Source organism: Sebastes umbrosus, chromosome 23 (assembly GCF_015220745.1).
Source record: "Sebastes umbrosus isolate fSebUmb1 chromosome 23, fSebUmb1.pri, whole genome shotgun sequence".
Taxonomy (NCBI): domain Eukaryota; kingdom Metazoa; phylum Chordata; class Actinopteri; order Perciformes; family Sebastidae; genus Sebastes; species Sebastes umbrosus.
Window position 1 is genome coordinate 20,666,672 of NC_051291.1, and position 12,354 is coordinate 20,679,025.

Here is a 12,354-nt window from a genome sequence, read left to right on the forward strand (position 1 = left end):
TTCCTGAAAGAGAAATCTGTGACAATCCAACATGGCCGATTAACAACATTACCTCAGTTTTAAAGGTATTTTTAAATCCTCAAAGACTCTCAGTCCTCTCAGAGTCCTGAAAAACCTTGTTCACACAAGATACTATCTGTAATATATCACACACAAGTATTATCTTTTGGGAATAAGATACTATCTATAACATCTTACACACAAGGTATTGTCTTTTGGGAACAGGTACTATATAACATCTTGCACATAAGTATTATCTTTTGGGAACAAAATACTTTCTATAAAACTTGCACATAAGTATTATCTTGTAGGAAAAAGATATTATCCACAACATCTAACACACAAAGTATTATCTTGTGGGAACAAGTACCATCTATAATATCTTGTAAAAAAAAAAAAAGTATTATATTGTGGAAACAAAATACTATGTACAATACCTTGTACAAAAAGTATCTTGCAAGTAAGATGCTATCTATAATATCTTGCACACAAGTTATAAATATTATATTATTTGCACAAAATATTATGAATTTTTCTTTTGAAGTTTTATTATTAGGTATATTTAGTCCATTATTTTATATTTTCATATGGCAGCCAGGAATATTTATCTACTATCTGCAACTTCTGAAACAGGTGAAAAATATTTTTTCATTGTACATAGGACTGATCTTTTTTACCCACATGGTTAGAAGATTCTAGAAATGTTGTTGTCGGGGTTTTGTCTATCAGAAAAATGCAGCTCATCTCTGTGACTCTACTGTAACGATACGCGAGAGGCACAATCTGAAGCTAACGAACTACCAGCCGTTCTCTAGACATTAATACTGAGAGGTTTCGCTTTGGAAAATGAGCTACTGAGCAGCTTTTCTTCACTTTTTACAAAACACCAACAAAACTCCTCCAGAATCCTGAAAGTGTCGACATGAACTTCAGGCAAACATGGCAGAATGTTCTCTCTGTGGTTTAAATATCGGACGGTCCAAACGTCAGTCGGCTGGTTCGGTTTGTTTTAAGTGTTTCTCTAAGGAGGCGAGCTGAGGAGTTCCTGCCTGCGACGCATGATCTCCACAAACCTGGCGTGGTCGGACGCCACCTGAGGATCAAGAGTGGGAGAAAACAGCAGGCTGCAGTTTGAAAGAAAAATAGAAATGAAAGTAAAAGCAGGAAGGAAGGAAGGAAGGAAAGGAAGGGAGGAAGAGAGGAAGGAAGCCATGTGGAGCTCAGTGGGTGCTGCCTTCATCAAAAGACTCCACCCCTGAATCACAGGTGTTGGCTGCCAGTTTCTCCTGTCGCCTCCTCATGATCTCCTGGAGCTCAGAGCCTGAACCCCTCTGGAGATGCAACAAGGCCAAAGACAGGAAGACAGGAAGATAGGAAGAAAGAAATAAAGAAATAAAGACAGAGAGAAAGATGTAAAAGGAAAGCAAAGAAAAGAGGATCCAGAGGAGTGGGGGCATGGGGAGGAAACAGAGTAGAGAAACAACTCGTTAGACGTGAAACAGAAAAAAACATAAAGGTGAAATCTTTAATTCTCGCTGCTTCTGAAGCGACTGAGCGTTTCTTTGCCAACAATCTACTGAGCGTCTCTTTCCTCCTGGAAATCAGAAGATTTTATCAGCTAACGAGAGAGAAAATCTTCTGGTCACTCAGAGCTAACAGCGCTGGCTGTGGTTATATGGTGTTATATGGTTTATATGGTGTTATATGGTTATATACTGCAGTTAAACTCCATGTAAACGCAGCCAGAGGCCTGAACCAACCTCAAGAAGCCGTCTGCTGCTGCTGTAAAGAGCTGTGAAGAGCAGGAGCATGAAAATATTCTACAGTATGAGTCAGCTGGTTGAGCCAGGGTGCATGCTGGGAAACAAAGTAGTACCTTCTAAAACTGGTCGCACAAAGATCTGTTACACTGCCGAGTCGAACCGCATACGACTTGTACAAAACAATAAGCAAATAATATAAATTTTTTTGTTGAAAGACGGATTAGTATGGAAGGCAAAAAATGACTCATCAAAAAATAAATAGATAAATAAAATAAATGCTTAAATAAAAATAGAAACAGTCAAATTGATTAAAAAAAAAAAATATATATATATATATATATATATATATATATATATAAATAAATAAATGCTGAAATTAACACAGAAATAAATAATTATTGCTTAATTTCTACAAATCTGTATTTACCAATTTCTGAAATTCTACATTTAATTTTCTTTTGTTGATTTTTAAACAAATGTAGAAAATACAGAAATAAAAATTGAAATTTAGAAAAAAATTATGAAAGTAAAAATAAAGGTATGATCTAAAATCACATATTGCTAAAAGTTGAAAAGTTAAAATGCATAACTAAAAATAGATTTGTAGAAATGTAGAAAAATTAAACCGTTAATATATTTATTAAATTATGCATATACTGTAATAATTTATTTACTTGTAATTGTATCTGTTCATTAAATTATTTTTGTATTTATTTAATCATTTAGTTACGCATTTATTGTTAAATAAGTCACCTTTTGTCCTCATTGGATTAGACATATGTAGTGTTGTAACGGTTATTCTCTGTCTGTAGATGTCTTTGTGCAACCAGCTGCAGGTGAAAACGTTTCTTCAGGTAAATATCTGTCCGAGCTTTAAATGCAAGGCTGTACCGAAGGACGTTTTTTAACATTCAAAGCTTCTATTCAGGTTTTCGAATGAAGCTTCGAATGTCGGTTGTTATATTTAATGACATCACCCCAAGTTAAATATTTTTTTTGAAGAAGAAAATCCTCAATTTGAATAAAGTTATCCATTGGATTAAATGAGTTAGTCGTTTTTTTTATTTAATCGACTTTCTTTAATGATAAAACTCTTGACCTCAGTGAAAATGGAGTTTTTGAAAGACTAAATGCCAACAAATATGGATTGAGGCAGAATATTTCCTTAGATAAAAACATGTTGTGATTTTGGGAAATGATTACATCCATCTCTCTTTCAATAAATGTTGACTTTTGGACTTTACAACGCTCTGGAGTTATTGGAAATGTTCGAATCACACGAGTCAGAAACAAAAAGAGAAACAAAGCAGAAGCTGAGTAGAATTCAAATGTTGATTTAGAAGTTGAATGTCAACGTTATGAATGAATTATTCGGTACAGCCCGAGTAGTTAAACTCTGATAGTAAATGGTGCAGCCATCTGTACGATTAACTGACTGCTAATCAAAGCTAAGCTAAGCTAGCACACAGAACACAGGTTTGTCTGTTAAGATCTCATTCCGCCAAGTGAAGGTCTACATCCTGGTCTCTATAGGTGGGGGGGGGGCGGGGCGGGATCAGAGGGCACCAGGTGAGGATCAGGGGTCAACAGGAAGTGGGACATTCTTGATCTGGTTCATTCAGGGAGTTTAAGGAGGACTTAACTGTACACAGCAGCACGGCAGGGAGACAAATAGTGGCGCTACCTTAAAATGCTGCTACACATGAAACGTCACGAGCTTCGTTCTGACGGACAGAATCTGGAAATCATATTTATTCTAATTAATTAATGAATTAAGTCCCAACTGGAGTCCCAAGTCATGTCCCTAGTCAAAAGAAACAAGTCCCAAGTCAAAGTCAAGACCAACAAGTCCCAAATGAAGACGAGTATGTCCCAGGTCCCAAGTCAAGACCAAGAAATCACAAGTCAAGACAGGTAATTCCCAAGTCCAAACTAGATTGACCCAAGTCAAGTCCCAAGGCAAGTCAAGGTCAAGACCAACAAGTCCCAAGTTAATATGAGTATGTGCCAGGTCCAAAGTCAAGACCGACAAAGAACTGGAGTCCCAATTCCAGACTGGATAGTCCCAAGTCAAGTCCCAAGTCAAAAGAAACAAGTCCCAAGTCAAAGTCAAGACCAACAATTCCCAAATGAAAACAAGTACGTCCCAGGTCCCAAGTCAAGACCAACAAATAACATGTCAAGAGAGGACAGTCCCAACTGGAGTCCCTAGTCAAGACGAGCTAAGTCCTTAGTCAACACAAATAAGTCTCAAGTCCCAAGTCAAGACCAACAAGTCAAGCAGTAGGATGTCAAGTCATTCTAATTGAAAAGTCAAAGTGAAGTCAGGAATCATTGGTTTTAAAGTCAAAGTTCAAGTCTTTCTTGATTTTGTCGAGTTGAGTCTGAAGTTATCAGATTTATGACTCGAGGCCACGTCTCTGTTTTGATCTGCAGCAGCTCTTTTTAATAGTTTCTAATTTTTCTCTCAGTGGAGACATGATCTGGGTCATCTTAACCACCAGATCTGAACAAAATCTGCTTATTAATACTAGAAATGATGAGTCCTAATCTGACGGTATCACCTTAAAAAAAAGGCTTTGGGTATTTGTTCCTTTAAATCTGTCGAGCAGAACGAAGCGGCGAGCGTCTGGTTGTGAACACGATACCTTTAATGAATGTGGTAACAGATTCAGAAGATCATAGGAGGGTCAGAAGAAAACCTGCAGGTGGAAATAGACACCACACACCAGACCTTGGCAGAGTTGGGGGATAGAAAGCTTGAAGACAGAAAAGAGCCTCAACAGAGCTGCAGCTTCCAGAGACAAACACTCCGACAGGAAACAGACTTAATACAATAGAGACCTGATGAGCGGCTGTTTTAATATAAAAACACTAAAGCTTTGCAGCTGACAGGAAACAGACTTCATTTGAATGTTTCCAGGGTTTGTTTTTGGAAGCTGATATTTTTGTATGTATATTCTCTAAAGAAAAACCCTTTCAGAATAAAACGTCTCAAACGTTAACAAGGAAAACATGTTGCCAAGTTTTAAGGTGCGTTGTGGTCGATGACATCACGTGTGACCTGTGACACTCACCTCAAGCGCCGCCTTCTGGACGGTGACCTGGCTGAAGACTCGCGCTCCGTCGTCGGGACAAACCGTCTTCAGCTCCTCCTTGTTGAGAGAGAAGAGCTGAGCTCCGGTCAGGACGCCGAGGCTGGTGATGGTGCTGCACACAGGAGAGACACGCGGTCAACAGTAAACAACAGACCTTTTAATCTTTGGGTATCAAGTATTTTCAAGTCAAAAGGCTCAAGTCCAAGTGAAGTCATGAATCACTGGTGTTGAAGTCAAAGTCCAGCTGAAAGTCTTTTTTGATTTTGTCAAGTTGAGTCTAAAGTCGTCAAATTTGTGACTCGATTCTGACTCGAGTCAAAGTCACATGAACTCAAATTCACACCTCTGGTACTCAGACTACAAACGGAAACCAGAACACTTTGAAAATCGGAGTATCTGTCTACGGAGATCACTGAACACCTCATTGGGATATTTAATACTGAATACTTGAAATACAACTGAATTTATGTTTGGCATCGGAGTTCCACCAAAATCATCTGAGCAACTCTTTCAAATTAAAATTGCAACTTGAAATTAACTTCTAGATGCAAACGTCTTTTTTATTTTTTTATTATTAATTATTATTATTATTATTTCATAATCTTTCCTGTCTGAACTTGTAAACCCTCAAAATCTCTTAAAAACGAGTTTGACACTGTACAACTTCAAATCACTAAAACTTTAACACATCAACACAACATTAATGACAACAGATGGTTTTTACTTTGTTTTCATAAAATAATCATCATAATAGTCGACTTTGTACCTCATTATATTAACCATATATTGTTTATGTCTTTATTTTTTTTTTTTTTAATCGCTTGAATCTTTGATTTTTACAATTCTGACTTTCAAAAAGCCAAAATTTGACTTAAATATTTATTATTTTATTTTATAAAATGTTGACTTGCATGAGTATTTACATGTTTTTAATTCCTAATATTACAGATATTTTTCTTGTTCCTGGCAGAAATAAACTCTAACAGGTCAGTGGTTTTATATGAACACATGTCAGAGTATTAAAGGATTAAATGTATAAAGAGACTCACACTGGACTGAAGCCTTTGGCCTCTAACCAGGCTCTGACGTGGTCAGGTGACGAGTCGTAGCTGATGCTGTTGGACGGCGGTTCGCTGCCGCCGCGAGTACAACCCTGAAACTTCTTCTGAGCGCTGCGACCTAAAGTCAGTCTGTGCATCAGCTCGTCCTGGACTTCCTCCATGTTGGATTTCCTGCCTGCAGGATGAAAAACACGTTACTGTAGACGGTTGTTACAAAAACACTGAAACAGACGATTAATGAACTGGTGGTTTGATTATCAGATGAATATGATTATTAATATTAGACACTAATAGGAAGAAAAATCTCTCTCAAGTCAAAATGTGTGAAAATGTCGCTATGTTATGAGAAAAAACTTTTATATGCAATATTTTGAGCTTTCAGCTCGACTTTATTTTCATAATTAATTTTTCTCATGTTACGACTGTTTTACCTGTCTGTTGCATTATCCATTACTTTTAGCTATTTCAACTGTTTATCCATCAGTTTTAGCTAATGTTTAGCTAACTATTTTAACTGTTTAGCCATTACATTTAGTTAATATTTAGTTAACTAAAAAGTTGTAACTTTATTTTCAAAATTAATTTTTCTCATAATGTCCAAAAATATTATAACTGTATTCTCAGAATATTGTGCCTTTAGGTTTGAAATATTACAACTTTATTCTTGTAATAGTACAACTTTATTTTTATTTATTTTTTGTATTTTTCATATATTTTTATATTTCAGGAAATATTAACACTTCACTTCTCTTCACTTCAAACTATTACAACATTATTCTTGAAGTACTTTATTTTATTCTTGAATTCCAACTTTCTCCTCAAATTAACACAACTTTCTTGTTGAAATATTACGTCTGTATTCTCAAAATATTATATTTTATTTTCTAAATATTATGATTTGATTATGATGAAATGTTACCTTATTCTTGAAATATTACGAAATATTCTCCAAATATTACTTAAAAGTTTTACGACTTTATTCCCAAAATACTATGATTTCATTCTTGAGAATTTGTTCCTCCAAACTGACAGATTCTCAAAGAAGCTTAACATGATGAATTAATAAAGTAAAAATAAAAACCTATAACACTAAAGCTCAATAAGAGGAGATGTTTTTGATTGTGACTTCTGGAGACAGTTTGCTGTCATGTTGGACTCACGGTGGACGGGTGGAGGTTTCTGGTTGTTTTCCCTCATGGCGACGCTGCCGTTGTCGCTGGACGTGGTGCTGTTCTTGCGGCTGAAAGCGCTGCTGCTGCTGGCGATCGGAGGAGGCAGCGGCGGCGTGGGGAGCCTGGCGGGGGCCGGAGGAGGCGGCGTGGGAGCCGGAGGCATCGGAGTCACTACCGGTTTACTGGGGATGAAGTCGGTCCTGGGGGTCTGTTTCTGAAAGAGGACAGGTGGGGCTTTTATTCTGAAACTTAAACTAGTGATTCACAGTGCAGTCTGTAGGTGTTTAGATAGAGACACGTTTAAAATGTGTCACCATCCAAACATTTACAGACTGTACTCGACCTTCTGAACCTGAAATATGTGAAGCTCAATGTCTAACGTCGTGTTTGTCGTTTACCTCGTTTACCTCGTTCAACTCTCCCAGTAATTGCTGGAAACGTGAAATGAAACATAAAACATGAAACATGGTGGTGATGAGACGGTGAAACAAAATGTGTTATTCACAGCAGCAAACTCACTGCAACCAAATCTACTAAAACCTACTGAGATTACTGACTACACTGGTTTATTACTCAACTAAACACTTAAAGGGACTGTTGGTAAGAATCAGAAATGCTTGTTAATAGCGACACCTATGGCCGTTAAGTCAACGAAAGTCAGTGTCGGGCTCGCGCTTGTGTTCGCTCTACATAGACATGAACGAGCATCAGTCAAAACAATGAGGCGACACACGTCAGCTAAAAGCACAATATCACTATATTTCAGCTGCTTGGCAGTAATGTTAGCTGACCAGACGAAGGTCTCTCCATGAATCAATGCTGATCTTAGTGTTGGCTTTTCCTGCCTCAGCCTCCCGACCCCGGCCGGAGGGAACAGGGGAGACACCGACACCCGGTCGGAGACGATAACGTTTCTCGCTGCGGAGCTCCGTCACTTCACAAGACACGGGAAACCTCTGTTGGTCTGGAGGAGCTGCAGCAGTTACTTCTGCACAAACGTCCACTGAACATTCACTAGATATTCTCAGAGCTAAACTAACTCTTCTGCAGTGTGGAGTGTGCGCGCATGCACGTGAGGTGGAACGAGCTGAGACTGAAGGCAGGCAGGCAGAGGAGCAGAGTACAGCAGAGACTCCGGTCCTGGAGACCAAAGCTACGGTCTCCCCCGCGTCCTCGGACCGCGGCCAACACTGTTTAACAGACGGGCTTCACTAGATACAACTTTGCGGTTTTGGTGCTTCGGTGTAGTTTGTGTTGGAGTCTGAATCTGAACAGCGTAGCCACACGCGAGCGCGCATGGGACACCGACCAGGGTGATTTATACGTGTAAGAAGTTACAAACAGTCCCTTTAAAGGAACAGTCTGACATTCAGTAAAATAGTCCTGTTAGACGTCTTACCAACAACCCGGGCCAGTTGCATAAACTTAGTTTAAGTTTATCCATTACTATAAGCTAATGTTTAGCCTACTTCAACTGTTTATCCATTAGTTTTAACTAACTATCTCAACTGTTTATCCATTAGCCTACTTTTAGCTAACTTTTTCAACTGTTTAAACATAACTTTTAGCTAACTTGTAGCTAAATATTTCAACGGTTTACACATTCAATTTATACAGTTTACATTTTCTGTTATTTTCTCCCATATTTGGAGCGGCGTGGCTTTTGCATCCACCATTTTTTTCTCTTCTGTGAAGTGTTTTATTTCACCGATAATGCATTGTGAGACAGGCCAACTAAGTCAGTCTTACATTAGTCACTCATCGGGAAGCTTTATGCAACAGGTACATTTAAGTGTCCATAGCAAGTCTGACTTTAAATTATATTTGAGACAAAGATGAGGTTTATTTTTATGCTCCTGGCCCCTGAACGTAGTTAGCCTAGCTTAGCACAAACACAAAACACCCAACATGTCAGACTGTTCCTTTATCAAACGGTCCACAGCAAAGCACACTAAACTAAACCCACTGGTCACAAGTCGCCCTACCTTGAACAACTCAAACTCCTTCTTTGGCATCATAAGCTTCAATAGATCAAAATAAAACACATGGAGGAGGATGAGACAGTGATGATGATGATGATGATGATGAAACTGGTGAAGTGATTAATATGAAGCATTAATAAACCTGTATGGTGTGGCTGTAGATGGGCTCTCCTCGGCCTGTGATGTCCACGGCTTTGGTGATCTCCAGGATGTTGTTTGGCACGTAGCCGGACGCCCTGCCGCCGTTACGAACCTTCCACCACTGCTTCCTGTCGTCCAGAACCTGACAAGACCGCCAAGACTTCAGTTCAGAACTTCATTCAGATTTTACAGCATCTATCGCCTAACTTTATAGGGTATATCGATCACATTATTACAAACTAAACTAGAATGTACAAAGCTTCCTGACTGTATTCAGAGGTAGTTTGAAAGAGCAGGTGGGAATTTAGGAGAGGTATGTTAACAAGACAAATGTAAATAATACACTTATATAGCATCTTTCTTTCTTCGTTTGGTCTTATAAACATAATTTTCCTTTTGAAAAAACAATATAGGTATATTATTTTAAATAAATGATGACTAAAAACAAACCTCGACGACCTCGTCTTTGAGGACGGACAGCTCCGTGTTGTTTCTCGCCACAAAGTCATATTTAGATTTGGCAAACAGTGTTGGTTGGACTCTGCTGTCATCATCAAAACTTCTGAAATATCATCAACCAATCACAAATTATTACTAATTATAATGTTCACAGAAAAACTATTTATCATTAAAAAGTACAAATATTTAATACTATATATTGTTTTAAAACACAGAACACACAAAGAGAAAACACATTTTCAAAATTAGAAAAAAGAAAATGTTGATTTCCAACTATAAACTCAATATCTGAATAATAAGGAGATTGTTAGAGATTATTTAACGTTAACGATATTACAGCCCTGGAGAAGTGTCCCAGCTTAAGATCAAGAAGATTTTAGAGACGTGAATCAACGGAAATAATTCAGTTTTCAGGTGAAAAAGTGTGAATGAGAAAGAAGCCGATGAAATCAGTGGATGAAGAAACATTTGAAGGAACAGCAGAAGCTCAAATCAGCCAGAATAAAGAGATTATTATAAATAAACATCAGTCAGAAAGAGGAACAGAGTCAGTTCAGAAAATTTGTATGGAATACGAAAACGGTCTTATTCATCAATTAAATACGTAAATACTGAAATAAATACAAAAATTAAAAACATTTTAATCTTAATAATTATTAATTTTATTTAAGGATAAAAACATGTCTTTAATTGATTTCTACCTTTTTACGAATCTACGTTTATTTATTTATGTATTTATAAAATTAATAAATACAATAAATGAATAACTACATACATAAATTCCTAAACATTTATTTACCGATTATTTCTTATTTATTTCAGTTTGTATTTTAATAATAATTATCTTAATTTTATTAATTTATATGCATAAATATATGTCTTTAATTTATTTCTACATTTTAACAAATCTATGTTTATTTTTGCCTTTCTGTATTTATGAAATTACTAAATACAAGAAATGTATAAATACAGAAATAAATTCATAAGCATTTCTTTACTGATTATTTCGGTTTTAATTCTAATAATAATGATTTAAAAAAAAAATGTATTCTATGTTTGTTAATTTATTTCAGCCTTTCTGTATTTATGATGAATAAGTCAGATCCGGTCCTCCGTAGGTAAACGGGCAGTAAAGAACAGGTCTGGGATCAGTTCTCCAGGGCATCATGTGACCTCAGGGTTACCGGTCTACGTGGTGGCTGACGGCCTGTTTAAAAGCAGCCATGGCCGAGTCCTGATCCAGGATCTGCATGCGTTTGTAGGAGGAGTTGGAGAAGGCGTACCCGTCTGCAGGAGGGAACTTCTGCACCACCGACTGCTGCACACACACAGAGAGAAGACATAATAAATATATATATATATTATTTATATATATGTGATACAGGTGGATGTAAAGTGATGGTCTAGATGTGAACCTCCAGTCTGGTCCTCAGCTCGTCTTGTCTGTGGATCTCAGCGTTGGCGAGACTCTCAGCCAGCTGAGTCAGCTCCTGTTCTCTGGATGGCGCCGCTGCCGGGAACGCCGGCGGCTCCCAGCCGTCCCGGAACATCAGCATGCAGGGCGGGAAGTAGTGGTCCTTTGGCCACTCCAACCTGCACACACAGGACAACGACATTTAGCTTGTTTTAACTTTTCTATTTAGGAACGTTTTTCACATTATAAGGACGGGAAGCAAAGAGTAGAGCCGTATGGAGCAGGAGGTCGTCTGTTCTAGAAGATGGAGGTGTTTAATGATATAGACAAAGAGGCCAGATAGTTTTTCTGAAGCCAGTATTTTGTAATGGATGTTGAGGACGCAGGTATCCTACGTAAATTACCTGCATTTGGTCCAGCCGTCTCCCAGGGTGACCCACACGTGTCTCTCCTCTGCTGTTCCTGAGGCGTGCAGGAAGTCGATGGCCTCTCTGGTCAGCAGAGGAACCAAGATGCTGCGAGCCAGATCCACGCTGCCCGACGCCTGGATCACCTGGAGGTGGAGGACAGGTGGGGGACAGGTAGAGGGACATAATCTGATGATTAAAACAGTTTGCATTGACTAAAATGAGACTAAATTGCTCCGTCTTTTAGTTAACTAAAACAAGCACATTAGACCCGGGACTAATGGCAAATTCACGCCAGTAAAGCGAGGCAGAAATTCACTTCAGTCTTGGTGTGAACGTGACATGAGACTAAATAAAAACAAATAGCTGACAGAAGTAATACTAAGTTAAAACACACAAACAGGAAGTTGTTTGGAGTATTAAAGTGCAGACTGACCATCCTGAGAGGAGAGAAGAGGAAGTGAAGCAGATCCTCAGCACTCGGGTTCTCGATGTGATCCTTCAGTTTCCCCTGCAGGTCACACAAACACTCCCTCAATAACATATCTCTATATAATCTATAATCACATGATGAAGATGAAGATGATGATGATGATGATGATGATGAAGATGATGATGGTCCTACCAGCTGGTTGAAGGCGTGTTTGAACTTCTGCAGACAGTCGACGAACTCGTCCTCACCGGGAGGTTTAGAGCGCAGAGTCAGGACGCCCTCTGGTGGACGCAAAGCAAAATCAGAATCAGAATCAGAATCTTGTTTATTGCCAGGTGTAAGAGGTATACACTAGGAATTTGCTTTGGTTTTGTTGGGGCAAATAAGCAGAAAAACAACAAAAGAATAGATTAAAAATGTTAGA

General features: G+C 38.2%; 1 protein-coding gene across 6 annotated transcripts in view; it reads right to left on the reverse strand.

The window, feature by feature from the left end:
• Positions 1-345: 345 nt before the first annotated feature.
• The window catches only part of eps8a (epidermal growth factor receptor pathway substrate 8a), a 39,689-nt gene continuing 27,680 nt past the window's right edge, over positions 346-12,354 (reverse strand). For 2 of the 6 annotated variants that reach the window (XM_037760975.1, XM_037760977.1), the window contains 13 exons: positions 12,123-12,211; positions 11,934-12,008; positions 11,495-11,643; positions 11,092-11,269; positions 10,861-10,994; positions 9,668-9,779; positions 9,219-9,359; positions 9,080-9,115; positions 7,502-7,525; positions 7,083-7,308; positions 5,911-6,097; positions 4,841-4,973; positions 346-1,331 (listed from right to left, as the gene is read on the reverse strand). In XM_037760975.1, coding sequence (XP_037616903.1) covers positions 1,221-1,331; positions 4,841-4,973; positions 5,911-6,097; positions 7,083-7,308; positions 7,502-7,525; positions 9,080-9,115; positions 9,219-9,359; positions 9,668-9,779; positions 10,861-10,994; positions 11,092-11,269; positions 11,495-11,643; positions 11,934-12,008; positions 12,123-12,211 — 1,595 coding nt within the window. In that variant the 3' untranslated portion in view covers positions 346-1,220. Of the gene's footprint in view, positions 1,332-4,411; positions 4,466-4,840; positions 4,974-5,910; positions 6,098-7,082; positions 7,309-7,501; positions 7,526-9,079; positions 9,116-9,218; positions 9,360-9,667; positions 9,780-10,860; positions 10,995-11,091; positions 11,270-11,494; positions 11,644-11,933; positions 12,009-12,122; positions 12,212-12,354 lie in introns of all 6 variants that reach the window. The other 4 variants (XM_037760980.1, XM_037760978.1, XM_037760981.1 and 1 more) reach the window with 4 other exon arrangements.